This window comes from Syngnathus scovelli, chromosome 9, assembly GCF_024217435.2.
Source record: "Syngnathus scovelli strain Florida chromosome 9, RoL_Ssco_1.2, whole genome shotgun sequence".
Classification (NCBI taxonomy): domain Eukaryota; kingdom Metazoa; phylum Chordata; class Actinopteri; order Syngnathiformes; family Syngnathidae; genus Syngnathus; species Syngnathus scovelli.
The window spans coordinates 2,993,153-3,017,674 of record NC_090855.1 but is presented as its reverse complement, the minus strand read 5'-3'; the positions used below and the strand labels follow the sequence as shown (position 1 = coordinate 3,017,674).

The 24,522-nt window shown below is 42.9% G+C and overlaps 4 protein-coding genes across 8 annotated transcripts; 1 reads left to right on the top strand and 3 right to left on the bottom strand.

Moving 5' to 3' along the window:
- Nucleotides 1-60: 60 nt before the first annotated feature.
- Nucleotides 61-8,832, bottom strand: atp8b2 (ATPase phospholipid transporting 8B2). Its single transcript, XM_068651750.1, has 27 exons — nt 8,760-8,832; nt 7,674-7,732; nt 7,478-7,591; nt 7,315-7,413; nt 7,172-7,233; nt 7,030-7,102; nt 6,850-6,920; nt 6,473-6,783; nt 6,141-6,229; nt 5,844-6,040; nt 5,635-5,755; nt 5,459-5,546; nt 4,603-4,637; nt 4,369-4,528; nt 4,104-4,292; nt 3,845-3,960; nt 3,572-3,724; nt 3,393-3,504; nt 3,213-3,318; nt 2,955-3,147; nt 2,704-2,887; nt 2,183-2,406; nt 2,035-2,118; nt 1,727-1,972; nt 1,497-1,635; nt 1,123-1,253; nt 61-963 (listed from the first exon to the last, which is right to left on the bottom strand). The coding sequence occupies exons 1-27, from the start codon at nt 8,782-8,784 to the stop codon at nt 442-444; spliced, it is 3,903 nt and encodes a 1,300-aa protein (XP_068507851.1). The 5' UTR covers nt 8,785-8,832; the 3' UTR covers nt 61-441.
- c9h1orf43 (chromosome 9 C1orf43 homolog) lies at nt 4,904-24,393 on the top strand. 5 transcript variants are annotated; one of them, XM_049731019.2, is made up of 8 exons: nt 4,904-5,303; nt 5,855-5,946; nt 22,118-22,219; nt 22,292-22,388; nt 22,525-22,578; nt 22,691-22,857; nt 22,951-23,009; nt 23,095-24,393. In XM_049731019.2, the coding sequence occupies exons 3-8, from the start codon at nt 22,157-22,159 to the stop codon at nt 23,318-23,320; spliced, it is 666 nt and encodes a 221-aa protein (XP_049586976.1). In that variant the 5' UTR covers nt 4,904-5,303; nt 5,855-5,946; nt 22,118-22,156; the 3' UTR covers nt 23,321-24,393. The 5 variants fall into 5 exon arrangements, with proteins under 5 accessions (XP_049586976.1, XP_049586977.1, XP_049586973.1 ...); XM_049731020.2 differs by lacking the exons at nt 4,904-5,303; nt 5,855-5,946 and adding an exon at nt 20,279-20,404; XM_049731016.2 differs by lacking the exons at nt 4,904-5,303; nt 5,855-5,946 and adding an exon at nt 21,649-21,907.
- aqp10a (aquaporin 10a) lies at nt 10,430-13,829 on the bottom strand. The gene is made up of 6 exons (XM_049731002.1): nt 12,888-13,829; nt 11,987-12,113; nt 11,779-11,916; nt 11,392-11,510; nt 11,103-11,320; nt 10,430-10,866 (listed from the first exon to the last, which is right to left on the bottom strand). The coding sequence occupies exons 1-6, from the start codon at nt 12,990-12,992 to the stop codon at nt 10,656-10,658; spliced, it is 918 nt and encodes a 305-aa protein (XP_049586959.1). The 5' UTR covers nt 12,993-13,829; the 3' UTR covers nt 10,430-10,655.
- Nucleotides 13,960-20,158, bottom strand: si:dkey-92i15.4 (uncharacterized). The gene is made up of 7 exons (XM_049730800.2): nt 19,996-20,158; nt 16,467-19,077; nt 16,200-16,395; nt 15,874-15,966; nt 15,539-15,785; nt 14,447-14,557; nt 13,960-14,380 (listed from the first exon to the last, which is right to left on the bottom strand). The coding sequence occupies exons 2-7, from the start codon at nt 18,794-18,796 to the stop codon at nt 14,217-14,219; spliced, it is 3,141 nt and encodes a 1,046-aa protein (XP_049586757.1). The 5' UTR covers nt 18,797-19,077; nt 19,996-20,158; the 3' UTR covers nt 13,960-14,216.
- Nucleotides 24,394-24,522: the final 129 nt, after the last annotated feature.

Here is a 24,522-nt window from a genome sequence, read left to right as displayed (position 1 = left end):
ATATATATATATATATATATATATATATATATATATATATATATATATATACATACATACTCGACACAGTACAATTGTGGCATGATAATACTTGATTACATTTAATTAACAATAAATGACTAAACACTTAAAGTACATTTCAGAGTGTATTTAGAGGCACACAAAAATGAGCTCCACCATCCATTAGTGTGTTTGAGTTTCTACTTGACTTTCCATTACGAGCCGATTTACATCACGCTGCTTTAAACACATCAATATGATGCAGCCAACAAAAAGACATGATGGTAACTTGTTTTTGTTCTCACTGAGAACTAATAAGATGCTTTTTTTTTATTGTCTTAATAATTGGATGCTCTCTTGAAATATGCTGCTGTTGTTTTTTATGGTCACAGTTATTTGCTGGCATAAAATGAAAGAAGCATTGACATATTTAAAATTGTATCACTCTATTCTCAGTGGTCCTCTCTCAAAATTTTCATATATCTTTTTGTTTTCCCTAGTTGGGTGGTTTTCAACAGAGGATGAGTCGATGCCGTTGGCTGTTTCCCGAAGATCCTTCGAGGCTTCATGGGATGTCATGGGAATCATCTCAGAGTCCCGGATCGTTTCTTCCTCGATGGGTGCCTCCTGCGAGGACCCCAGAACCGAAGAAGAGTGCGAGAGCGCCGGAGTGCACTCCCCGGATCGACTGGGGGGCGTGTGAGTGTGCTTCTTCCTCAGCAGGGTGTCGATCCAACTGGAGCTATGTCTGGAGGCGAAGCTGGCCAGACCCAGAGATGACAGACGCATGTTTTTTCCGGAAGTGATCAGCTCTCCGAATCCTTCTTGGTGAGCGAAGGCATAACCGGACCTGCGGGAACCGCCTCTTGCACCCAGGCGGCTTTCGGAGGTGCGCCAGGTGGAAGCCACGCTACCACCTGCTGGTCTACGCTTTTTTTGATGGACCAGCTGAGTGTATCGGACCTAGAGTAATAATGAGAGTACACTGATTATGTCAATATTTGCTTCTTTTTTATAATGTATGAGGTTAGTCACAAGATATGTAAGCTAAAGTTAATCATTGATGGAGCAAATTTGGAAATGCATGAAGACACATTACTGAATGTTCTTGTTTTTCCTCACCGTGTCTGAGAGCTGAGGTTTGAGGTCCAACTTGAGGAAGCGGAATGCCAAAACTGGAACTATACAGATTGCCGTTGCCAATGCAATAGTCAACCACACGACCGGTTGCAATAGTGTACTCTGGGCACTGCCTGTTCTCAAAAAAAAAAAAACCACAAAAACAAACAACTGTTAAGCCTAAATTGGTAAATATGTGCTTGAGAAAAAACACTTTTCAATTTGGAGTTCCCCATGGCGCCTTCTCGAGTCCCCTTTGAATTAGCACGGCAAGTTCAAGCAATCAAATTTTTTCTTCTTTCTTGCAGAAGCCTGAAATTTGGACTTTATTAATTCCAATTGACGAAAAGAACAGCTGAACAGCACTGTGGACCGACCTACAAAATGGAAGTGATTGGAGAAGCTCCTAAAGAGTATCTGACTGTGGACAGCAAACATGATGGTGAAGTAGCAGCCCAACGAGCCCCACACAAACACAAAGTTGAAAACGGTCCAGAAGCCCGTGTCCAGTGAGATCTACAAAAACACAAAAGCATGATTATCACACATTGATGATGACCTACAGCCCGGGAACATCTGCCCGGAAAATTCCCCTCCATCGGCTTACCTGTACACTCACCACAATGACCAAGGCTGTTGCCGTGGTGACAGCAAAGGTCTGGTAGTCTGCAAGAGGTTCTCCGCTACTTTGAGAAGCGTCGGCTAGGATGGCATAAGGGACAAAAAACAGCACCACTGATGTGTAGAAACCCTGAGTGATGCAGATGAAGAACTCTCTCTTATTGAAGAGTAGATTGAGTTGGCCAGGTTCATAAAGCTTTGGATACTCCAGACTCCTTTGATCAGACACATCCTAAAATTCAAAATAGATTCTAAGTCAGTTGGAATTGTAGGTCAGTGCTTCCGAGATTGTACCTGGTCAAAGATGCCCATCGCGAGGACAGGTAGAGACGTGTAGACGATGTTGTAGAGCGTGATGAAGAACTGATCGTAAACCGTCTGTAAGACACACACACATGATGATCATTCCACCCCCACCATTCCAGACGATTTCCTCTCCGACCTGAGCAGAGAAGCCGCAGAAGAATCCGAACCAAAAATGCACCATGGTGAAGGCAAAGTTCTTGTAGAAGAAATAGCAGAGGAAGCGGCACATGCGGAGGTAGGACCATCGTCCGTGTACCAGTAGAAGACGCTGCAAGAAGCGGAACTGGGAGAAGGAGTAGTCGCTAGCCAGCACGGCCTGGATACCTTCCTGACCGGAGATACCGACCCCAATGTGAGCACCTGGAAAAAATAATTTGGAGTAATTGGAAAATCCTGGAACTTCTTTTGTGTTTTCAGGGTTTTAGGCTAAAAGTCTGTTTTCTGAAACTGAAAACCAAATAGGAACAACCTTAACCCCCCCCCTGAGGCTTTCAAAGAAGTTCCCAGTGTGATGAGGACATACCGTACCCTGCAACACGTATTGCCACACAGCCTGCCAGGCGTTTTGTAACATTGAGGTAGACAAATAAAGCGGTTGTCGAAAGGTGGACACGGGCAGCTCAACTTCTCTTTTCCGTCACCCTTCCTCCAACTTACTCTTGATCATGCTCACGTCATTGGCACCGTCCCCTATGGCTAAGGTGACAGCCCTTTTGTGTTTCTTCACCAGCTCCACCACTTGAGCTTTTTGTAGCGGCGTAACACGGCAGCAAATGACCGCTTTGCATTCGCACGCCGTCGTGATGAAGTCCTCCTCCACCTCGGTTTCCAGAGCGTGGGCCTTTTTTGGGGTGACAGGAGAAAGCACTTAAGTCTCCATCTTTTGGTCTTTTGTGGATTTTGCCTACCAGGCTGTGGCCGTTGATGACGAGAGCAAAATCTCCCGAGATGTTGTCCATGATTTTGGAGGAAGGAGGAAATTGCGTTTGTTTTTGCGTTCTTCTAAATCTCGTGACGTAGGCTTCTCCACATCCCTCGGCAACCTCGTTTTTATCAGCATCTTTTGTTTGCGATTGCGTAATCATCTGTTCCCTCGCCCTCCTATACAGGAAATAACAAATTAGATCATCTAATTTTTTACAATCAAGCAATCCATAAAGTCTGACCTGAGTTCCTGTTTCACTCTCTGGACGCTTTGTCCACTGATGATAAAAACTTCATCCATATCATCTGTCAGCATCTTACACGAGTAACCAATGTTGACAGCCGTCTCTGTGTGAGATCACACAAAGGAACTTGAGAACTTCCTGGGACCATCTTGTCTGACATCACCACTTGTGTCTCACCTTGCTTGTCCCCTGTTAGGACCCACATCTTGATGTTGGCCAGGGAGAGCAGAGCGATGGTCTCCGGGACACCTTCTTGCAGCTTGTCCTCTATAGCTGTAGCACCCAGCAACTAGACAGTAGACTTGCCTTAAAGAGACTTTTAACGTGAAGGTAATACGCAAGCTGAGTGGACTGACCATCATGTCCTGTTCGATCTGTTCATAAGCAGCTGAAAGCAAATCTTCTTCTTTCTCAGCACCCTGGTGACTCTCTGACCACATCTCCCATTGTTCCTCTGACAGATCCCTGTAGGCCAGAGCTAGTGTCCGTAGACCATCAGTAGCATACTCCTGGAGATACCCCATACCAAATAAAGTTCACGTGAGCTGGTGTTGCCACCAGGACAGCAGATGGCAGCACAGAGTCACCCATGAAGAGAGGATTGACTGAACCTGTGGTTGGTGACTCACATTGAGGTGGTCTGAGGTCATATTGATCAGGTCTTGCTTACAGGGGCGGAGCCTCTCGAACAACACAGTGTCAGCTCCTTTGCAGTACAGACGGATTCTGCCCTCGGGGTTACGGACTGACAAACAAAGCAAAAACAGTGAGAGCTTCATCCATCTATCCATCCATCCATCCATCCATCCATCCATCCATCCATCCATCCATCCATCCATCCATCCATCCATCCATCCATCCATCCATCCATCCATCCATCCATCCCACCAATGACAGACATCCTCTTGCGGGTATTGTTAAAGTCCAGGATGGCGAGCAGCGTATAGGTGACGGTTCGCCCCATCTCGGTGGTGGTGATGGTCCCAGGCGTTCGTGAGCGAAACACAAATCCAAAGTTCCTCGCGGCTGTCACGAGAGCCCTCTCATCTGGAGACTGGGCTTTATACACCAGCTCTCCTGGACATTGACACACACAGAGAGTAGAATCATGTCATGGATGGGATTACATATGACAGATTGATGGCGCCCTTACCCTCGCTCTTCTCCTCACTCATAACGGTGTGGCAGAGGGAGAGCAGGCGGAAGAACTCTTGAGCGTGGGAATCTCCCACTTTCACACACTCCAGCAGAGTGTCATCATAGAAACAGAAGTTTGGGTCAGCCAGGGGATTGAAAGGAGTGAAATCCAGCTTCTGGAAGAGAAATAATATTGATGTGTCATATGTGTATTTTTAGGGAGTTTATGTACTTTGAGGGTTGGACAAACCTTTTGCTGGGGCCCCAATGGATCTGCTACCTCCCCTAAAAGTGACACAAATGTAATACATTGAGATATTGAAACCAAGTTAAAAATGTTACGATATTTTTGAGTGAATATAAGTTCAAAAAGTGCATATAAATGTTTTAAAATGTTTACCAGCTGAGTTTTTTACAGTGTAACAAGGTTATGTATTCAGTTTTTTTTTTGCATAATTTCTGTTTAAACGTGTTTGTATATAGTACATAAAAAAAAGATAATTAATTTGTGTCGCATAATTAGTGTACTAATCACATCCGCGGTGAAAGGTCAAGAATGGAGAAAAAGATGGCCGACGTGGCGGACACACTTAAGTGGGTACAAGTGGATTTTTGAAATTTTGATCACAATTGGCAAAAGTGTTCAGCAAAAACGCTTTTGGAAACGTTAACTAAGATATAGTTGGTCGGTTGAGTATACTACTTAGTGATAGAAAGTGGAATTAGCCGCTAATACAGAGGCTCATGCTAATGCTAACGCACGGACTTTGCTAGGCAATTAGTGAAAGCTAACGCAATAAATAAGGCCTGTGTGGAGAAATAAAGTGCCAAGGAAGAGAATAAGCCCGCTTGAATTGACTGTTTGACAACTGGGAGGACTTTGCTGACATCGTCTGGTCGACTTTGTACAGTTGCTGTCTAGACAACTGGAGTGAACTCACATGATTAAAAGTAAGCTACCTTTGTTTATTTTTGCTCTTGGGTGAAGGCGCCATTTATTTTAAAAAGGTAGCAGCCAGCAACAGTATTGATTTGATGAAACACTGAGTAAATGCATTAACACTTAATATAGGGACATTATTTGTTTAGAAATTTAATTAACTCACCATAACTGTGTCCATTAATGGAGCACTTTTTGAAGCTCATGATGTTCTGCGTGAGTGTTCCAGTCTTGTCACTGAAGATGTACTCAATCTGAAAAAAGTCATTTCAGTTTGCAAACCACTCAAATGTGACTCAACATGGACTCCCTCCACACTTGTACGACTCGCTGGAAACCCACCTGGCCCAGCTCCTCACTCAGCGTGGTGGTCCGCGCCTCGGCTGGTGTGTTGCACTGTGAGCAGAACATTTGCTGGTCCCAGTTGATGAAGTAGCTGTGGCCCAGTCTGATCACCTCCACACTTTTACGCACATCATCAAAATATCTTTTTATGTCCTGAAATAAGTGTGTCTTCTTCTTACCAAAGTATTGATAAATTCATTTCTTACCTGACATACAGCGAGATGGGCACCACCGTGTTGAGGATGATAACATAAGACCAGAAGGCGAGGACAGCGGAAAAGAGAAAACCATCCACCGGAGGATCCCAAGGTAGGTAACTCTGAAACAACGTTCCCACCTCTCGCTCCCACACGGCGTTGCCCACAGCCAAAATGACACCCATACACACTAGGAAAGCAAAAATCTGACATAGAGAAAGATGAATGCCTTGAGATCTGACACTAAATCCACTTAGACCAAGCCCTCAAATAGTTGACTGCCATGAAAGTGAGAAGGTGTCTTACCCAGAGGACCAAAGTGTTCATTAAACGGTCGATGCTGGTACGCTTGAACTTAGTGCGGCCGCTGTTCTGCATCAACTTGGTGTCTGGGCCTCCAAAGCAAACACACAAGCATGTTCTTGTATGTTCTTGTTCAAAATGTTGCTCTGTAATTAGTGAGGTAATGTATTGACTGTCATTCTAGCTATTTAATGATTGTTTGCTAACTAGCTTAGTTACTTAGCGATATTGTGTGGTTAGCGCTGGGGGTTGCGATCAAATAGGTGAAACCTGATCCAGCAAGATTCTTGGATTTTGAATCTCATCTGAACATTCATGTTGGGTCACATTTCTACCTGCAAAGATGACCAGGCCGTAGCAGGCCTCGGTGTTGCGGAGGACACACCCTCGAAGGAGCATGTTCTGATTGGTCAAAGCGTATTTTTTGTCCCTCCAGTACAAAGTCCCGCTAAAACGATCCAGCTTGTTGTTGGGGGGTTCGCAAATCACTTCGCCTACGCTCAAAGAAATGAATATCGTGAGAGTTGAGAGAGAAGCAGATAAAAAAATGGAAGTCCAAAATTTACCGTTAAACTGAGCCAAGTTGTTGGGGTCCCCGAGTTCTGACGTCACAGAGACAGACTGGCGCACCTTCATGTTGGTCTCTCTGTAGGACGTTCAAAACGTCGTGAAGTCGTGCAACCGACGGTGAAAACGCGGCGCGTCCACTCACCCGTCCAGTTCGGCCGTCTCGATGTAGCAGAGACCGTGAGGTTCGCTGCTGGACAACAGCAGCAAGTCAGCCTGCGTACAAATGCAATGTATCATCGTGAAAAGGGGTTTCTAATATTTTGACCCCTACAAAAAAAAGTACTTTTTGGTAGACATTTGTGGAAAATTTGCAATTACTTACAGCCACAAACTGATTGTTCTCCAATTTGATGATGTCACCCACTCGGACGTTCATCCATTTTTCATTCTGAAGCCTGACGCAGCAAAATAAGACGTGCCTTTCAACTCGTAAATAATATACAGAAAAATTTTGTGCTACTTACGATCCACGGATGAGCACTTGAGACTGACGGTTGTTCACTTGGTTGTCACTCCTGTGGCGAAACTACAGGAGATGACCAAAGATTAAGATTAACAATAAACTCCGAATATATTTCGGTGTGACGTAAAGGCGAGTCATCCGCACGTAGTCGTCCGTCGCGTCCTTCACGGCGGTGATGCTCAGCACCAACGCTAATGGCACGATGGTGGTGAACCACGACAGGGAGGAGATCTGAGGGATCAACTAAAACAGCATACGCGACTTAGCATAAGTGTGCACCCCCCCACCTCGCTCTTGGCTAACCTACCTGCAGTATGAGCAGGAAGAGGAAGTAGGTGTTGGCCACTTCCTGAAACTGCTCAAACAGGTTGATGGGGAGGAACGTGAGGACGTTGTACTTGGATGTGGTGATGCAGTTACTCTTGTGTTTTGAAGGAGCACACGGGAAGTATCGGTTAATGTCATGAAGCAGAACGAGAGAGGAAAGGAAAGAGAGAGCTTACTGCATACTGGAACTTTTCATTGTACTCTCGGTCGTTGGCCCTGACCTTTCGCTCCTCCTCTGCGGAAACACAACCCACGCATTACGTGATATAAACACATAATTGAGAGGCGGACTTCTGATACACAACTACATTCTTACTGCTTACGTCAGCTTCCTTAAATATTAATGAAAGCGCTTTTTTAGCTGAAATCCGAACAATTAAGAAACAAAGTCATGAGAGAACTGCAGGCTGTCTGTTCTTCCTTCAAATACCTCACAGTTCCTCAAATGCATCTTTTGCAAGTGGCCCATTAAATGTTTAATACTGTCCATCTGACAGCAGCCCCGACGCAATCCATAAAGCTCCATTACAGACAAACCTGCAGGCTCACTCTGAGACCTAAACGAGAATATCGATTCAGGATGAAGCACCTAATACCCATAATGTCATATTTTGAATTTAATTGCAGGCGAGTGACATATTTGTATGGCGGGGGGGGGGGGGGGGGGGGGGGGGGGGGGCTTCATCGACTTGGCTCAGCTACAAAACAAGGTAAGGGCCAGGAAAAGGAAGTCAGTCAGGAAACCATCTTCAACGTTCCCTCGAAATTTTAGAATCCGCACTGGCTGTCGGACGTCACAATGATAGAGTTGACGATCCAGAGGTCGGAGGAAGGTTCACACCGGTGCCGTGCGTTCAAGCTGACGAATGAAGATGATGATGAGGCAAGCGATGTCACAGACAAGCGAGCCTGGCGCCCCTCAAATTGATCTGCGTCTCAGTCAGCAGTGGCAAGTTGCAAAAGGCAAGGTCATTGAGGCCAATACACATCGTATAGAAAGCCGAGCAAAGCCATCATCATCACTTCACTTCACAGCCGGCTCATGATGTGGCAATTTCGTGCACTATACGCATTTTCATCGAGAACTTTACAACCCTGTCAGCAGATGCGAGGACGTCACCAAGGAAACCAAAGGGCTCAAGTTGCATGGTGGCTCAAGCTCATGTGGCTAAAAATGTATTTATTTTATTTCATTTGGTAATTTATTATTATTATTAATTCATTTAATGGATAATTTTTTGCATGGCTGTATTATGCCTTACCTGGAGGATTTTTTTTGGTAAACATCTCTGCACTGCTGCCTTCTTGCTTCGCTTATGGCCCATTAGAGTATCTACAACAGAAACATGAGTCAAAATATATTTCACTGATTAACAGTTCTTAAAAAAAAAATCTACAATACGTGGCCTTCAGTGGAAAAGTTTTTAAACCCGAATTTTTAGTCTTTATTGAGCTTAACATGCGTGTTTTTTAAATGTGGGGAGAACTGCTCGGGCACTTTGCTGGACAGCGCATAGAAGACACGCCGCGTCTCGTCGGCTCGTCTTTAAAAGTGATACTAACACTCCGGCAGACGAGCCTTTAATCAATATTCCTGAGGGAGAGAGACAGAGAGAGAGAGTGAGAGAGAGTTAAGCTCCAGTTCCTTCTCTTCCACGGTCACCCTTTCTCTTCTTAGCTTATCTTTCAAAATAAAATAAAAAATGCTGGGTTGTTTTTCTAGCCCACTCCTTAAGTAAAGTCAAATTAGTAGTATGAATATAAAGTAAAAAAAAAAATTAAATAACAATGAATGTCTAATTCAATTAGCATTCATCTCTTGTGAAGTAATTACACAGACCACAGTTCCTTCCTGCTCAGACGCACTAATGACCTCGTTGGTTCGGCAACACACGTGCACGCTCGTACACACATCCATATCGTTATTTTCCATTAAAATGTGAAATGTTCAGATTTATTTATATATTTATAGAATATTTATAATAAATAATTACAACATACAATTGACAATGAATAAATATATAATGAAGTTTAACATAATAAATGATAAAAAAAAGCCACACTTATCAGGTATCTTGGTAGGGGGCGCTATAGAGCCATTTTTGTACTAGTATATGATATTTAAAATATATATATATTTTTTGCCAGGCCCAGTGTGTGCAAAGTTTGGTTTGAGCCCCCAAAAATGCAATTCATTGTGCAATACAATAATAATGAAAAAAAAAAAAGAATAAGAATAATTCTCTCTTTTACGTTTAGCTTGACACTTTATATATATATTTTTTAATAATTGTTTACTATGTGCCAAAGCGTGACTTGTTGTCCTCCTCCAGAGTGATCCTTGCAGTCTAGCAACAGCGTTATTCAAGTCCATAAAATCGGAATCAGTGACTGAATCAAACGTACCTCCTCAAAGTTGGCAACAGTGAAATGTTTCCAGCTGAGGCATCCTCGCTGCTCCTCTTCACTCTGTCTGAGGTCACCATGTGGTTGAGAGTTGTTGATGCTGGACGATGATGAGGATGAGGAGGAGGATGGAGGAAGGGAGGGGGGGGGGGGGGGGGGGAGTAGAGGTTGAATCCTTTTCCACTATACAACTTATAAAAGTCTTCCATGATGTTGCTCGGCTTCCATTTAGTTGATTTATTCTAAACTCTCTTTATTCTTCATATACGTTTATTTACACATCAGGCGAGTTCAAAAATACCTTGCGCTTGATGTTTGTCTTATTTAGTAGCGCCCTCTACAGGGCCATTAGCATAATAAAACTGATGCATTTGGGTAAATATTACAGTAGTAAATAGGATATTTAAAAAAAAAAATAATAATAGTGTTAAAGTACCAAAGCTAAAATATATTAAATATATATAAATATATTAAAATAAATTATTTAAATATATTAAAATAAATTATTTGCCCAGCTCGGAGAAACTGAATATTATTATTATATTTTTAATAACAGCAACATACAAATAAATACAGCCATCATTTAGATTAAGAAGTATCAAATCAAGGGAAAAAAATGTAAACAAGATTATGACACAAGCTACCTCCATTCGATAAAGCTCACCTCAATGATGAGTAAAATTGACAAAAAAGTGCTCTTAACTTGAAGATGAAAAATAAAAATGTCCATCTCAGACTTTTCCATGACCTTCTCAGAATGACGCCGTCTTTAACTCGATGCCAATCAGTGGCGCGCTAGCGGGCTGCTTGCTTGTATCGCTGGCAATGGAGGCCGTGTCTGCGTCTTTGGGGGGCTCCGGGTCAGGCAGGTGCCAGTGGATGAACATTAAATAGAGTAAAGAACCGGAAACGCCGCCGAGAAGGGGGCCCACCAGGGGCACCCAGAACCAGTAGTTGTAACACCTGCGCAGGTGAACATTAGCATTACTACAATAACCAGATATAATTAAAATATATCCATTAACTTTAACCGCAGCATCTTTTTTTTGCTTTGTTGATTTTGTTAACGAGGGCAAAAGCCGAGCGGACAAATCCACGTTTTTCCAAATCACATTTGTACGATCAAGCCGCCCCGAGCAGACCTTGACCCATGAACAGGCAGCGATCATAAACATACAATCTCATTGGGTTGTACTCACGTGAAGACCTCCAAGCCCCAGCCGGCAGTCAGAGTAAAAAGTCGAGGTCCCAGATCACGGGCCGGGTTGATGGCCGCCCCGCAGTTACCCGACATGGACATGGAAATGCCCAGCACGATAACCGCCACGATGACGGGAATCAGCCCGCTGGGAGCCGGCGTGTTCCTCTTCTCGTCCAGACATAGGATGCATAACATGAGCATGCCGGTGCCCACCACCTGCTCTCAGTTAAAAAAAAAAAAGTCACATCATTATAGTCAAGAGTAGAAAAGTATTTTTGTAAACCGACCTGGTCTAGAAAACTTCTGCCCAAGGTGAGATACTCTGAGGGATATGTGGCAAATATGGACGCCGTCTCATTTGGTCCATACACGGTCAATGTCCCGCCACTAAAATCCATGATAGCATCTAAAAAAAAAAAAAAAAAAACTAATATAATTTTTTTTTCAATTATCAAACATGTCACACTTTGCTCTCTGCTGTTGCGCAACGGGAACGTTCCCACTGTTGGACTCTTCCATTTTTATCTTATCTCACAATTACTACGTTGTTTTTTTTGCTTGTGGGATGCCTCGGAGTTGAGATCTCGTGACAATCGAATTAATTTGAAATCATTTTAAAATTTTTCTGGTAAGTCACCCAAGCTGCAAAATCCTCAATATTCCAAAAGACCGACCGTAGTAGACCATGTAGACGAGCGCCGATGCAACGTATCCTCCCAGAACCTGCGAGAACCAATATGGCAGCATCCTCTTCCATGGCACCTGACCCAGTACACAGAAACTGAGCGTCACGGCCGGGTTTAGGTGGGCACCTGCAGATGATGACATCACATCAGCGTTTTAATACTGGACCTTAGACTCATGTGGCTGTTTGTACAGTACCCGTGATGCCTTTGGTGAGATACATGGCCGACATCACGCCCACTGAGAAGGACATGTTGATGGACAGAAACTGGCCTTTGGTCTCTCTGCTGGTCTTCACCTGTGCTGCCGCTGAGCAGCCGAAAAGCTTCATGGCACATAAAAGTAAAAGGGGGAAGGGTGACTAGATAAACATAAGTCCAAATAAAATTCTAGATAAAAACGTCATAAGTCTTACTGCCAAAGGACATGCAAATATGCCCTGACTGGTTTTTCCAGTTCCTCTGAGGTCATGCCTCAACAGCATCACAGAGTAAAAGTCCATAAATGCATTTAAATTCAATATTATATATTTTTAAAATCTGTTATTCTTTTAAGCAGAGGAATATAAACAAAAAAATAGATTCACCTTGCAAAATAATCTAATATTTGCATACAGTCTGACTGTGCTTTTTAGTCACCAAACATTTCCCATGCATTTGTGGTTGAAAATAATAAAAAATAATTATAAATAAATACACAAATAAATTAAATAATAAATAAATTAATAAATAATTATAAATACACCCCAATACTATACAGTCAGTTTACTGAGACATTCAAATTTGTATAAAAAGTGAATCTAGTAGTCACACTAAATATTGACCGAATAGTTTTTTTGTCTTTTTTAAAAATGGATAAACATGCAGGATACATTTTTTTGTACCGTAAAAAAAATAGATGTGATCATTATGATGCATTAAAATTATTCATAAGGAGATCAAACCTGACTCATCGTCACAAAGCAATTTTGTGGAAATAATGACCTCGTATTACCCCAATCGTCCAATCAAAAAGCCTTATTGTCATTCCAACGCTTGGGTCATATTAAAGAAAAAAAAATACAATAATATACACACACAAATCATCGCATATCACTCACCAACAAAATAAAAGTCCCCAAAAACTCGGCCATGCACTCTTTTAGCAGAGCGTTGGTCACCCGGAAGACCCGTCGCTTCAACATATCGGCAAGGTGCTTGGACATCCGCTAGCAACATCTCCTTCTCCAACTGTCCGCTTGCCCCCTTTTTCAGCTTGGCTCCTCCAACACTAGCAATCATTTACCAACTCGTCACATTCACACCGTTGCTTGCTGACGGCATCAACAAGGAGATAGTCATAAAAAGGACAGATTTTTTTCGTTGTCCTTCACAAACTACCTCTATATAGCCATTATGATGATTGTGATGATAACAATATTGATGGTATACAAGAGTGATTCTTAAAGCGAGGTAGTTGTATCAGTCTCCCTCTAGTGGTTTGTGACGGAATTACCGGCTGAGTTCAATTCAGTTGTATTTAACGTCCTTTACATAAAACTTAACAACTGAATAAAATTAATAATAAAACGTGCTTCTGGATGCTGCATATAATGTTGTCATTAGGATAAACAAAGTTGAAACGTGGCCCAAGGCAAAGCTGTCTGCATGGTTTCACGGAAACTGGTTATGTGTGTTATTTTTGTGTGTCTGTGCATGGAAGCGCGTGATCAAACAAACACAACACAACCTAGTTGGCAGTGAACGTAGACCAGTCGACCGGTTCTCTTGAACTCTGAGCTCTAGTTAGAGAGCAAAACAATACACTGGAAAAGTCGAAATCTATCTAATCTTTTTTTTTTTTTTTTTAAAACTGTCTCCTTATTACTATTAATGGACTCTGGACTCTAAAAGAATTGTGCAAGGTATTTAATCTCTGCGTCAAAGATGCTGTTACTGATACATTTGAAAAAAAAAAGCTGAAGCAAAGAGAAATGCACCTGATAAGATACCAAGAAAGGTGAGAAGATTTAGTTTTAACAACCTTACTGATTAACATTGTTTACTCTTAATTGATTATCACATCTTATGCACTGCTTGTTTGGGTAAAAAAAATAATTAAAAGGTCATTTCATTTTTTTTAATATAATGTATCACTCTACCGCCCTCTGCGGAATATACAAATGCCAGTCGTCCATTTTGGATGAAGCTTTATTAAAAAGCAATATAAACTCAAAAATGCTGTTAGCATGTGTTCACAGTATATAAGACAAAATCCTTCACGTACACGTGTCATGTGGCCTTGAGGTAGATGCATGTGTTAAATACCTTCAAATGTATGGCCTTCTGTTAAGGCTTTGAGGATAATTATGTTGTAAATTGGGTTATAAATGGCCTGATCCCAGAAGAGTCCATCAAAAAAGTCCAGATCAGATTTTCTTCCATGGCGGTTATGGCTCGGAGGTTTTGCGAGGCCGGCGTATTACCACATCAACCGGTCCAGTGGGAAGTCCTCGGATCAAAGTCCAGGCCTCCAGCCGCCTCATCCCTAACATGCTCACACCTTCGATTTCCATCACCTCATCGCCGGGACTAATCTTGTCGACTGGGCCGCCTGTGGCGGAGACGAAATCAATTAAATGAACGATTTGAAGAACATTTGAGGTTTTAGTCAGGGTACCTTGGAAGATCTTCTTTATGGTGAGTGGTTTGTTCCCAAAACCAATGCCTCCCTCCAGACTGAAGCCCAAATCTCTGCTTTTCTTCTCCAGATGGACAAGCATACACTGACCTGAGAAAATCCAAAAAGTATATCAACAACACTTAAAATCCCAACTTGTGTATTAGATATAAAAAGTCTACAAACCGCTGTTGAAATGGAACATTTTTGTGACGTAAAAAAATGAGACCATTTAAAATCCTTTTTGGAACACTAATGTGACTTATGACCTGGGAATTATGACCAGAAATTTCAAACTTGGTTTCATCAAAACCGTAACACATCTCTCACATGGGTTTGGTTGATCTTTGTGGCCGGACTTGGATGGTTTCCCTTTATAAGCTAATGTTTGTTTATAAAACAATCTTGCCACTCAAGCCAGATAGACGAGCCACGTTTGGAAATTCACTCTGACGTCAGCGCTGGGTGTGTTCTATTTATTTCCAAATGCAGCTAGCACTGGCATAAATAACCAAGTGGCAACACTCGAAGTTGCCAAACAGTCAGCTAACTAGCACTTAGAGAAGATTGTTGTCATATTTTCTGAAACGTACTTCCCAACAATTCCTGCAGCTTCTTTAATGCTGCTGTGGGTCTCTTTGCATCCTCCCTGACCATCTTTGTTCCTGTCTTTGCAATCATTTTGAAGGGACGTCCAGTTCTTGGTAATGTCATGTACTGTGCTCATGGTCTATTTATTGTCTTGGAAATTCTTTGTGTCCTCCTCCTGACTAACAACTATGAAAAATCCTTCTGATGCTGCGGAAATGCTCTGCGGACTGTGCTGTAAGATGAGACTATAAAAATGTCAGAAAAAGCATTCTGGAACATCTGAACTTTATTTGGGGTTAAGCAGAGGCACTTTAAAAGTCCCAACTCCCATTTAACATGAGTTTGACTGCGATTGGTTAATTCCAAACAAAAATATCTTCAGCATGCGCAACCAAAGTTTTGGAAATGATTTACCTTGGTCTCGTTATTTTTTTATATCACAAAACCTAGCATTTAAACAGCGGTATGTAGACTTTATATCCACAGAATAATGAGTTTAACCAGTCTCTGAAGTCTGAGTCAGCATTGGTTCCTCAGTCTGAGTGTCTCTCCCCTTTGGGATGCACCCAACGTCACCCCTCCTCAGTACCACCACTCCCATCTCTCGAGTCTTAGCTCTTCTCAGGACCCTCAGAGCTTCCCAGTGACTGTGGCCCCCCAGGGCAGTGCCATTGATGGATAGGACCTGGTCGCCTTCTCTGATAGAGCCTTCTTGTGCTGCCACACCGGTAGGGAACACCTTGTGGACCTGTGAAGAACACCGAAATAAATCCAGGCACAATCCACAGAGATACGCTTCGATAGTCTTTTATTAGTGTAAAAAGTATTTCACTCACAATGACTGGTTTGTTCTGGTCAACGCCTCCCGCTATGCTGAAGCCAAGGCCAACAGCCACCTCTTTGTGGAGGACAACCACATGAACATCATCCTGGAATACAAGTTAAATAATCAATCTTGATAAGAATAAAGATTAGATTTCAGGTAAGATTCTTATTCGGGGATTCCTAAGCGCCAGGTTAAGTATGGCGACAACTGAGCATGTCATCTTGTACCATGGGATCAGTTCCGGCGGTCCCTTTAAGCTAATTGAGACAGGCCCACCTAGCTCAATGGGTAATTTCAAAAAGCTAGCTAAAATGTTGAAATTCTGATCATGTGTACCTGAAGATTACTGTCCCCCAAACTTCTGACATCCTCCATCAGCTTGTCAAGTTCCTCAGTGGGTAGCACAGACACATACGACAGCGCCGACACTTCGGAGCTCATCGAAGCCGACCGCCTGCCCGTCGCTGGGCTCTCGTCAATGTCGTTCTCTAAGTCGGAGTCGGCTCCAGTGAAGTGACACAATTCTGCCAAGCTGCAGGGACGAGGGTAGTCGAGTAAGGAAATGATGCCAACTGATCAGGTTCTTAGCTTTGCTGGACATACCTGAGAGAGAAGCTCCTGCGATCTGACAGGCTCATGTTGCTGGTGATGGTCACCGAAGACTCCCCAGAGTCGGAATCGTAGGAAGAATCGTCGTCCTTCTCTGTACTGTCATCATCATCATCGTCGTTGAAAGCTTCATCCTCCCGCCAGGCATTCCAGCCAGCAACCCAAGAATCCAAGTCTAGCACATGTTTCTTCCCTTTTGACTCACTCTCAGTGATATCTGGAAAGAACTTGCTGTGGGAAGAGGTAGCGAAGGGTTGCCCAGAAGTTGGGATCTGTCGCTCGAGGGTTTTGGCGGCTTTTGCGTTGTCAGTCGGGGTTAGTTGAGAGGTACTGTTTGGCAGAGGGGTTGGAGAACTAGAGGGTGAGTGGTTTGGAGAGTTTGTTGGAGTCTTGTCATCATCAGTAACTGCTAAAATAATCAGGGATGGTTTTGCTTTCTTTATCCCGGACAGCTCAGCGTACGGGCGTGGCTCGGGGTCACTTGAGCTCAGCAACTCGGTATTGTTAGTTCTCCGGTCCTTATCCCTTGAGACCTTACAAAAATCGGGTTCATCGATGTTCATATGATGTTCCTTGAGGGGTGATTCTACCGAATGCTTGAACCTAGAATAGTGACTGACATCTTCTATGTATTTGTAAATATGATCCATGTTAGTCCCTTCCTTCTTTGTCAAATCCACCATGGACCTTTGAACAATCTCATCCGCAGAAAAAGACCTTTGTGACTGACCTTTCAGTTGACCTACTTTTCCCACAGCTTTGTCTGTCCCCTCTAACTCTCTCAGACCCAGAGACTTGTCACCTTTTTCCAACTCACTCCTCAAGCCGTCGTGGGCAATGTTGAGTCTTGTGGGCACCGAAAAGGCCCTTCGGGACATCATGTGTTCCTTTCCGAAACCCTGGGATCTCTGTGTCAGAGCTTCAAATTGATTGATCTTGTTTCTCACACTGACTGATGGCGACTGCGTGTCTGGGTGTGTTTTCAACCCTGCAGAGTTTCTTCTGATGTTCAGATTTGGCTCAAACACATCTTCATAAACCTTTAATTCAAGCTCCGCTGTTGCCCTATCCAGCATAGATTTTTCCCACTTTGTCCCAATGATCCTATTAGTCTCAGATAGTCCCCAAAAAGATGGCTTCTCTGATAAAGTCTGGGCAACCCTGCCTGATCTAATCTGACTAGCCCTGGTGTTCCTGCTCCTTGCTCGGTCCAGAGACATTGTCTCAATGGACGCTTTACCAACGCCACCGTGGTCGGAACACCTCCCATAGATCCGTTCTTCCCATTGTCCCTCTGGTAACCTCGCCCTGTTCCTTGGACAGGGTGAAGTATTCGAACCCCCAGTCTTGGTCTCGAGAAGTGGACTGTGGTAGCTTCCTTCTCCACTGGAGCCACACCTGAGGAAATCTTCTGTTTCCCATTCACATGAGCCTGGCAAAATGCTGATGCCTGAGCGATGGTGTCCCATAGCTTCGCCCCTGCCATTGAAATAGTCTCTTTCTAAGGAAGAGAAATCCGTAACTTTGCTCAAGTCTTCAGATTTAGATGAGCCATAGAGCTTCTCGATACGCTCCAATATACTCTGGCCTCTTTTGGTCCCAAAAGATGCAGTCTCTCTGAAGTCACCGATAGGTTCCGGGCTTGACCTTCGCCTTAAAGGGTAGGAGTTACCCCCATTAACTGTTTCCAAATTTTTGGCCAAAGGACGTCTGCTGATTGGAGAAATATCTGCAGAGTTGTAGCTTCTAGATGAAAACGTGGACCTGCTCCTCAGGCCTTCGGTATCCCTGCCAGTCTCTTTGTTTTCTTCCATTAGCAACGCAGCTATGTTGGATCGCCGTGCATCCCGATCAGGACTGCTTTCCCCTGACCTCCAGTCGACACTCCTACTTCGACTCGGCAAGCTCCGCCTCCAATCGCCAACAGTCCCAGTCCGACACTCGGATGCAGAGTTTCGACCTCTGTTGATGCCAAAGTCTGTGTTTTTATGGTCTACTCTCCCATTGTGAGTCAGACTGGAAGAGACAGTGCTGCCTGATATTTCTTTGTTTTCATTCCAACTTTTCACATTGACTGTCCACGCTTTATAGCCTGACACGGCTCCCGCCCTGAAATCCTGGCCATCGATCGATCTCGGCCGCTTGCTTGAACCATCGAATCCAGTTTTGTGAACCACCTCTCCAGAGGAAGCACAGTTCTTCCTAACACCTGGCCTGCGAGGGAGGCTGCCAGAGGAAGAGTTGGCGGATCGGACAGATAAGCATGCCAAAGTCCCTTGATTGGTATACTCGGTCACTGGTCCGTGCAGCAAGAACACATCCATTGTCAGAGCATAAACAAAGTTAATGACCACCTGTCAAAAGTCAAATCCCTAAAACCAGAATCGATGACTCTGCCGGATTTATTTAGACGTCTCTAAACGACTGTAGAGAAGCGAGCTAGTTCATTTTAGTCCACCTACACTCTATTCATCCAAACTACTTTGCTTTTCATATATGCTAATAAAGGCCGGCTGTCTAGCAGCAGTCATTTTTTTTTTATGTCGTCGTGTCCATAGAAGTCTTTAGTTCCCCCAGCAAGGCTTCAAAGATGAGCTCTCGATGCCTGCCAAGCATAAGAAAATGGAAAAATGGAATGTTGTGATATGTGGCAGCTGTGGCTTCTCACAATGGTCAAACTTAAATCACAGAGCGGTTGTGGATGAGGAACACCAAAAAAAAAACCGCACAGATGGGTGGAGAGACAGACACAGAGAGAGAGCGAGACGAACGGAAAAGGAACAATCAGACAGCTTGATTAAATAAAGCCCTGAGATTAGCTTTCCAATAAAGCAAAAAAAAAATAAACACCACTTGAGTCCATTCATGCTAGGACGTACAATGCAGCTCGCTCATATCATAATCGCTGTTTACACTAGCAACATGGCTCATTCTGTAACTGTCAGCTAAACCTGTCCACAAAAAACTGGAAAAACTCACTCGCCCGCAATCCATCCAGGGACAACAATGTCTAAATGTGACACAATCGGTCTGTGTGCAAGTACATATTCTTCTTACACAGCTAGAGGTTGTCAACAACTTGACGCTGGGAAGAAATAATCAGATAAAGACCATTTGTAGATTTATTTACACACTGCCGACCATGAATAAGATGGACAAGGACAGCTTTGATTGTGTGCAACCGAAATAGCTCTTAGGCTAATTGTTCTGGTGCATTTAAATAAGTGTATTTTATATGCAGCTATTGTCAATTCAGATATATTTTTCGTAAATCCCCCCCCCCCTCGGTGGATCCGTCTAACACTAGCGAGTGTCATCTTACTGATACACCTGTTTTGCTTGATCCCGAGCCTCCCATCTGGGTAACCTGGGCAACGTGGCTCGCTCTAATTCAAACTCAAAGCGACCGCCATGGAAATAAGAAAGAAAATATATATATATATACGCAGAAACCGGGAAAACAGATACACGGCGACCCATTCAAATGTATTCGTTCATTCGGAAATTTATACGTGCGCCTTACCTTAGTCACAAGTAAACTATTATAAGGCTTCATAGTGAAGTCGATGACATCAGCTCCTCGCTCAGTTTGCTTGTTAGCTTTGCACGATGGAGATGTGGACTGCACAGTGACGCAAACCAGCCACACTGGTCTATCTTCTTGTTCTCTCTCTCGCTCTCTTTCTCCTATGACTCTCTCTCCTCCCCCTTCCGTTGTTTTCTCACTCCTTGCCTCATCCTCATTGGGTAGTTTAAGCTTCACGCAAAACCATTTAAACAACACAGATATTTCAAAACATTTCCGAGCGTAGTATGACATCATTGGAAACGCGCTTTCAGATCATTTGATTCCTCGGCGAGCTCACTATGAATTAAGACTGAATTTTTACACACCTCAGGCTAAGTGGCGTCCAACCTGGCAGGGCGAACAGGTATCCAAATACATAATGACACTTAAATTAGGAACAGACAACACAATGGGCTCGAGTAGACAGCAGAAATACCGGCGGGGATGAACGTGTGGAAAAGTTCACCTCTCAGTTGACGTGTACGACAAAATTTAAAGCAGGTCGGGCTTTTGTATGGAAGACGGAGCATTGTCTTGAGGGTTAGAAAAGTCTTTTATAGGTCTTTGCGTACCCTTAAGTGGCATATCAGGTGATAGTTGGAATTATAGTGATGCAATAAGAATTTCCTAAACCGACAATCAATTACCAGATTAATTGTTCTTTTTAAATGTGAGCAGGATAATCTCGCAGAACTCAAGTTTCAATGCTGTTGGCATTTTGAGGAGTTGCCATAGAGCGGAATTTGTGGATTTAGATCAGCTTTCCTTCACGGACGCCATGTTGTTGTTGTGTAAAGATGCATTTGTCTTTTAATATCGAAATTATAAAAATATTTGTATTTATTGGTTACTTAAAATAACACTGCATAATCATTTGACTTCATCTATATAAAAAAAGTTTGTTGAAAGTGTGTGACGTTTTTATAGTGGTTGTTGGCTGTGGTTTTTTTTTTTTTTTTGCTTATTTTTAACTGGAAAACTTTGAGGTTGGAACTGGATTTTCCCACTTCCTAGCTATCCGGAATGTAACATTACTTATTTTTAACGCTCACATTACTCAAGCTGTCTATTTCTCCTCTGTTGACAGCGCCTGGATCAAGTTCAATTTTTTTTCATGACACCGTTGTATGGGCATCAATGCACAGTGAGATTGACAAGTGTCAAAAGTCAGCCAATATTGATCACAGGTTATTTACCAAGACCCTGAAATCAATCAATCAATGCTTCAGAGGCCTTTACGGTTTTACACACAGAAGGTTTCTTAGTTTGACTCCAACACAGACACCCACTCTTGTTCCTGACATAAGAATGAGAAGTTTGTTTCTGAGGGACAGATGCAAATGATGCCCACATTGGAGCTTCACATATTCTTTGGCGTGCAGTGGATGAACACACAATGGAAGAAATGCACCATTGTGGTGGAAGGGAGGAAATGGCTGACAAGTGTTACACAAGACTTGGTGAAATGCAAATACAATGAGGTGGCATGGACGTGGAAAAAAAAATACTTTTGTGTTTTAAAGTGGCTTGTTTATATCGCTTTCTTCCCATTTCCGTGTGTATTTATTTTCCCAACGAGCAGGAGAGCTGTCAACCTACGTCACCAGCGTCACGTGACAAACACGGAAGTCAATAAACTCGACGGCGACATGTAACTTTTTCAAAACACGAACGCCGCTCCGAGCCGTAACTTTTTTAAAAGCACATTTCAACGTGCTTCGTCCTTGAAAAACGACCTATTAGCAAACGCTTATATGTCCCTTTACGGTTGTTTTTGTTACGTCGCTTTGAGTCAAAGAGTAAAATGTCGAAAGAATCGCGTTTATCGCACATCAACGTCGTGCTCGTCATGGCCTTTGGTAGTCTGGTAAGTCAGTATCATTCGAAACTCACTTTAGTTAGTATTAGCTAAGTCACATTTATCCCGTAACAGACTTTACGCCTGAAAATGTTTTTTCACTTCTTCTTGGTATGATGCTACCTTTAAAAATGGCAAGAAAAAAAACAATATTAATCGTTTCAGTCGGAAAAGCAAATGACCGACATTGAAAACAAGTTCTGCTCGTGCTTCTTTTAGGTCTTTGTCTTGCTGTTCATCTTTGTGAAAAGACAAATTATGAGACTAGCCATGAAATCTCGACGGGGACCCCACGCTCCCATCGGACACAATGCTCCAAAGGTAACATGACCTTAAGAAGTTTTACTGAGTCTTGGTACTGCTGCTTTATTGTGTTTTATGTTTCTGTTGAAGGAGCTCAGGCAAAAAATTGAAGCCAAACTGTGCCTAGTCCAGAAAATCCACTATGAGCCTCGGCTGCTGTCTGCAGAGGATGAGCGGCTAAAGTCAGGTTTGTTCATCACACAAACACACGAAGGCTGGATTTACAATTTATGCCCATCATTGATCTTATTTTATTTTTTTCGGGACCTGCATTGTAAGTCCAGCACATCTACATTCTTTAAAATAAATGTGTTTTTGTGTAGGTGGCTGTGAGTACCAGTACAGGATGCGAGCACTGGATGCCATCAGAGACACAGGTCATAAAATACACTTTTTTTCTCACTGAAAAACCCCAAAACCCAAATAATAACAGACCACTATTTAAAGTCATTTAAACCGATGACAGAACTTTTTTTTGCGTATCTGCAGATTTCCCTTTTTATGATCTGGGCGGATCCTCCAGCGCCGTGACAGGAAAACGATTCCGAACTTGGCTTCTGCAGCTTAAAACTTCACATTGCCTCTTCAGGGACGCCCAGAAGGGTCTAATTGACACGGTGCTAGACGGCTACAATAAAGCACGCCACGGGGCCGAGGTCAACCTCTTTGGCTCGCTCCGAATATGGGTCGAGCGTGGTACCATGTTTTTATAGCATTGTACTCATTTTACACATCAACAATGTCTGCAGGCTTTCGGTGAAGCCGAACTCAGTAAATATCAGGAGGCTCTCACTGAGCTGGCTTGTGTGTGAGTAAACAACCGTCGCTAATCCCAGCGTGGAATTTTAATTATGAGCCCGGAGATGATCGTTTTCTCCCTCTTGTGGTTTCAGCGTGAAAAGCCAGAGCAGAAGCAGTAGCAATAGCAGCACTGCGAGCCAGCACCACCAGATCGCCGCCAAGGACTTGACCGCCGCTTCTGCTGAGCCCGCAAGCTCCTCCCCGTCGTCGCGGGCCCAGCTCACGTCGGCGGCGCAGCAGCGCATCAAGCGGACCCGAAATCTACTGGAGCTTAAGAACTTTAAGGATAAGTACAACACACTGGACAGCACTTTGTGAGATGAGTTGAGTAGCGAGGAGGTGGTGCCACCTAGAGGCTTTTCATAATGCTTACATGAGCCGTCCATTTTCTGTAAGCAGGGGTTCTCAAACTTTTTAGGTCCAGGGAGCTTTTTTCTTCCTCATAAATGTCGATTAAATGTTACTAACGTGTGCCATTAAATGCCAAATTAATTCAAAACAGTAATATTTTGTTTTGAATCTAAAACCAGTGTTCTCAACTGGAACCCACCACAGATGAATTTGGGCGACTTTTGTATTATAAAATAAAAGTAATCTAACACAGGTACCGGTCCGTGGGTCACTTGGTACCGGGCCGCCAAGCCGCACAGGAAAAAAAATATATATATATCAACAATTAATTAATTCAGGTCAAGACACTCGTCCCGGTCACGTAACAAGTTTTCCCCAGTCGAGCCCGCAAAGCTAGCAAAAATGAGTAAGAATTTATTTTGAAAAATATTTATTACAGCATGATGTTGATCTTCAAAACATACTTTTCTCCCCCCTTGAAATAATCTGCTCTTTACAAAAAAATAATATAGCTATACACCTTTTGTCTCACAAATTAAATCTAGTAGTTATTTTTTTTTTTCTCCTAATACAACTTTGTAAATGATATTTCTCACTTGCCTTATTAAGCAAGCATCAGGGCTGCGTTATGCATTCATGGAATTGACTTGACCAAAATAAGAGCCATGACGCCATGCGGGAAAGATAAGACAATCAGTATTTATAGCACAAGTGTTAAAAATAAGACACAAAGCCTACTGTAAGTAAACTTTATTATCAGCTACCAGTGTTAAATCACATTTGATGAAACATGTGCACTTATTTTTTTGCATTTCTTTTTGTTTAAGCCTTATAGTTATGATTTACAGAAGCCATATTTTGATACTTTCACTACTTAAGTGCAATTATATTTGATTCCAGTGCATTAATTTATTCTGAATGTAATTTTGTTTTTCAGACATCTGTTACTGGGTTTGACCCCAGAATGCTACTGTAACGTCTGAACGACCTGATTGTAATCACTGTATAATTTGCTAAATAACACTGTGACTTAAAATTGTTCTTCTTTTTTTTCCCTTCAGTTTTTGCATGTAATGTGTAGCAAGCCCCACAGAGGGCGCTCTTCAGCTTTAAATGACAACATGCCAGAATCATTTTATTAGGACACTTGAGAACTATTTTAAATTGAA

Bases quoted from the DNA above. Each gene is read 5' to 3' on its own strand.
- atp8b2 (XM_068651750.1), bottom strand. From the start codon at position 8,784: ATGTTTACCAAAAAAAATCCTCCAG. The intron at 7,234-7,314 runs GTGCGGATGACT...CATCTCCTGTAG, and splicing joins AGGACGCGACGGACGACTAC to TTTCGCCACAGGAGTGACAA. The intron at 2,407-2,703 runs GTAAGTTGGAGG...TATTTTTTCCAG, and splicing joins TGACGTGAGCATGATCAAGA to GTGCTCACATTGGGGTCGGT.
- c9h1orf43 (XM_049731016.2), top strand. From the start codon at position 21,845: ATGTCGAAAGAATCGCGTTTATCGCACATCAACGTCGTGCTCGTCATG. The intron at 22,220-22,291 runs GTAACATGACCT...TTTCTGTTGAAG, and splicing joins TCGGACACAATGCTCCAAAG to GAGCTCAGGCAAAAAATTGA. The intron at 22,858-22,950 runs GTCAACCTCTTT...CAATGTCTGCAG, and splicing joins AAGCACGCCACGGGGCCGAG to GCTTTCGGTGAAGCCGAACT.
- si:dkey-92i15.4 (XM_049730800.2), bottom strand. From the start codon at position 18,796: ATGGATGTGTTCTTGCTGCACGGACCAGTGACCGAGTATACCAATCAA. The intron at 16,396-16,466 runs GTATGTCCAGCA...TCGTCCCTGCAG, and splicing joins CGCAGGAGCTTCTCTCTCAG to CTTGGCAGAATTGTGTCACT. The intron at 14,558-15,538 runs GTTAAACTCATT...GGATTTTCTCAG, and splicing joins GACTCAGACTTCAGAGACTG to GTCAGTGTATGCTTGTCCAT.
- aqp10a (XM_049731002.1), bottom strand. From the start codon at position 12,992: ATGTCCAAGCACCTTGCCGATATGTTGAAGCGACGGGTCTTCCGGGTG. The intron at 11,917-11,986 runs GTACTGTACAAA...CATCATCTGCAG, and splicing joins TCTCACCAAAGGCATCACGG to GTGCCCACCTAAACCCGGCC. The intron at 11,321-11,391 runs GTCGGTTTACAA...AACTGAGAGCAG, and splicing joins GCAGAAGTTTTCTAGACCAG to GTGGTGGGCACCGGCATGCT.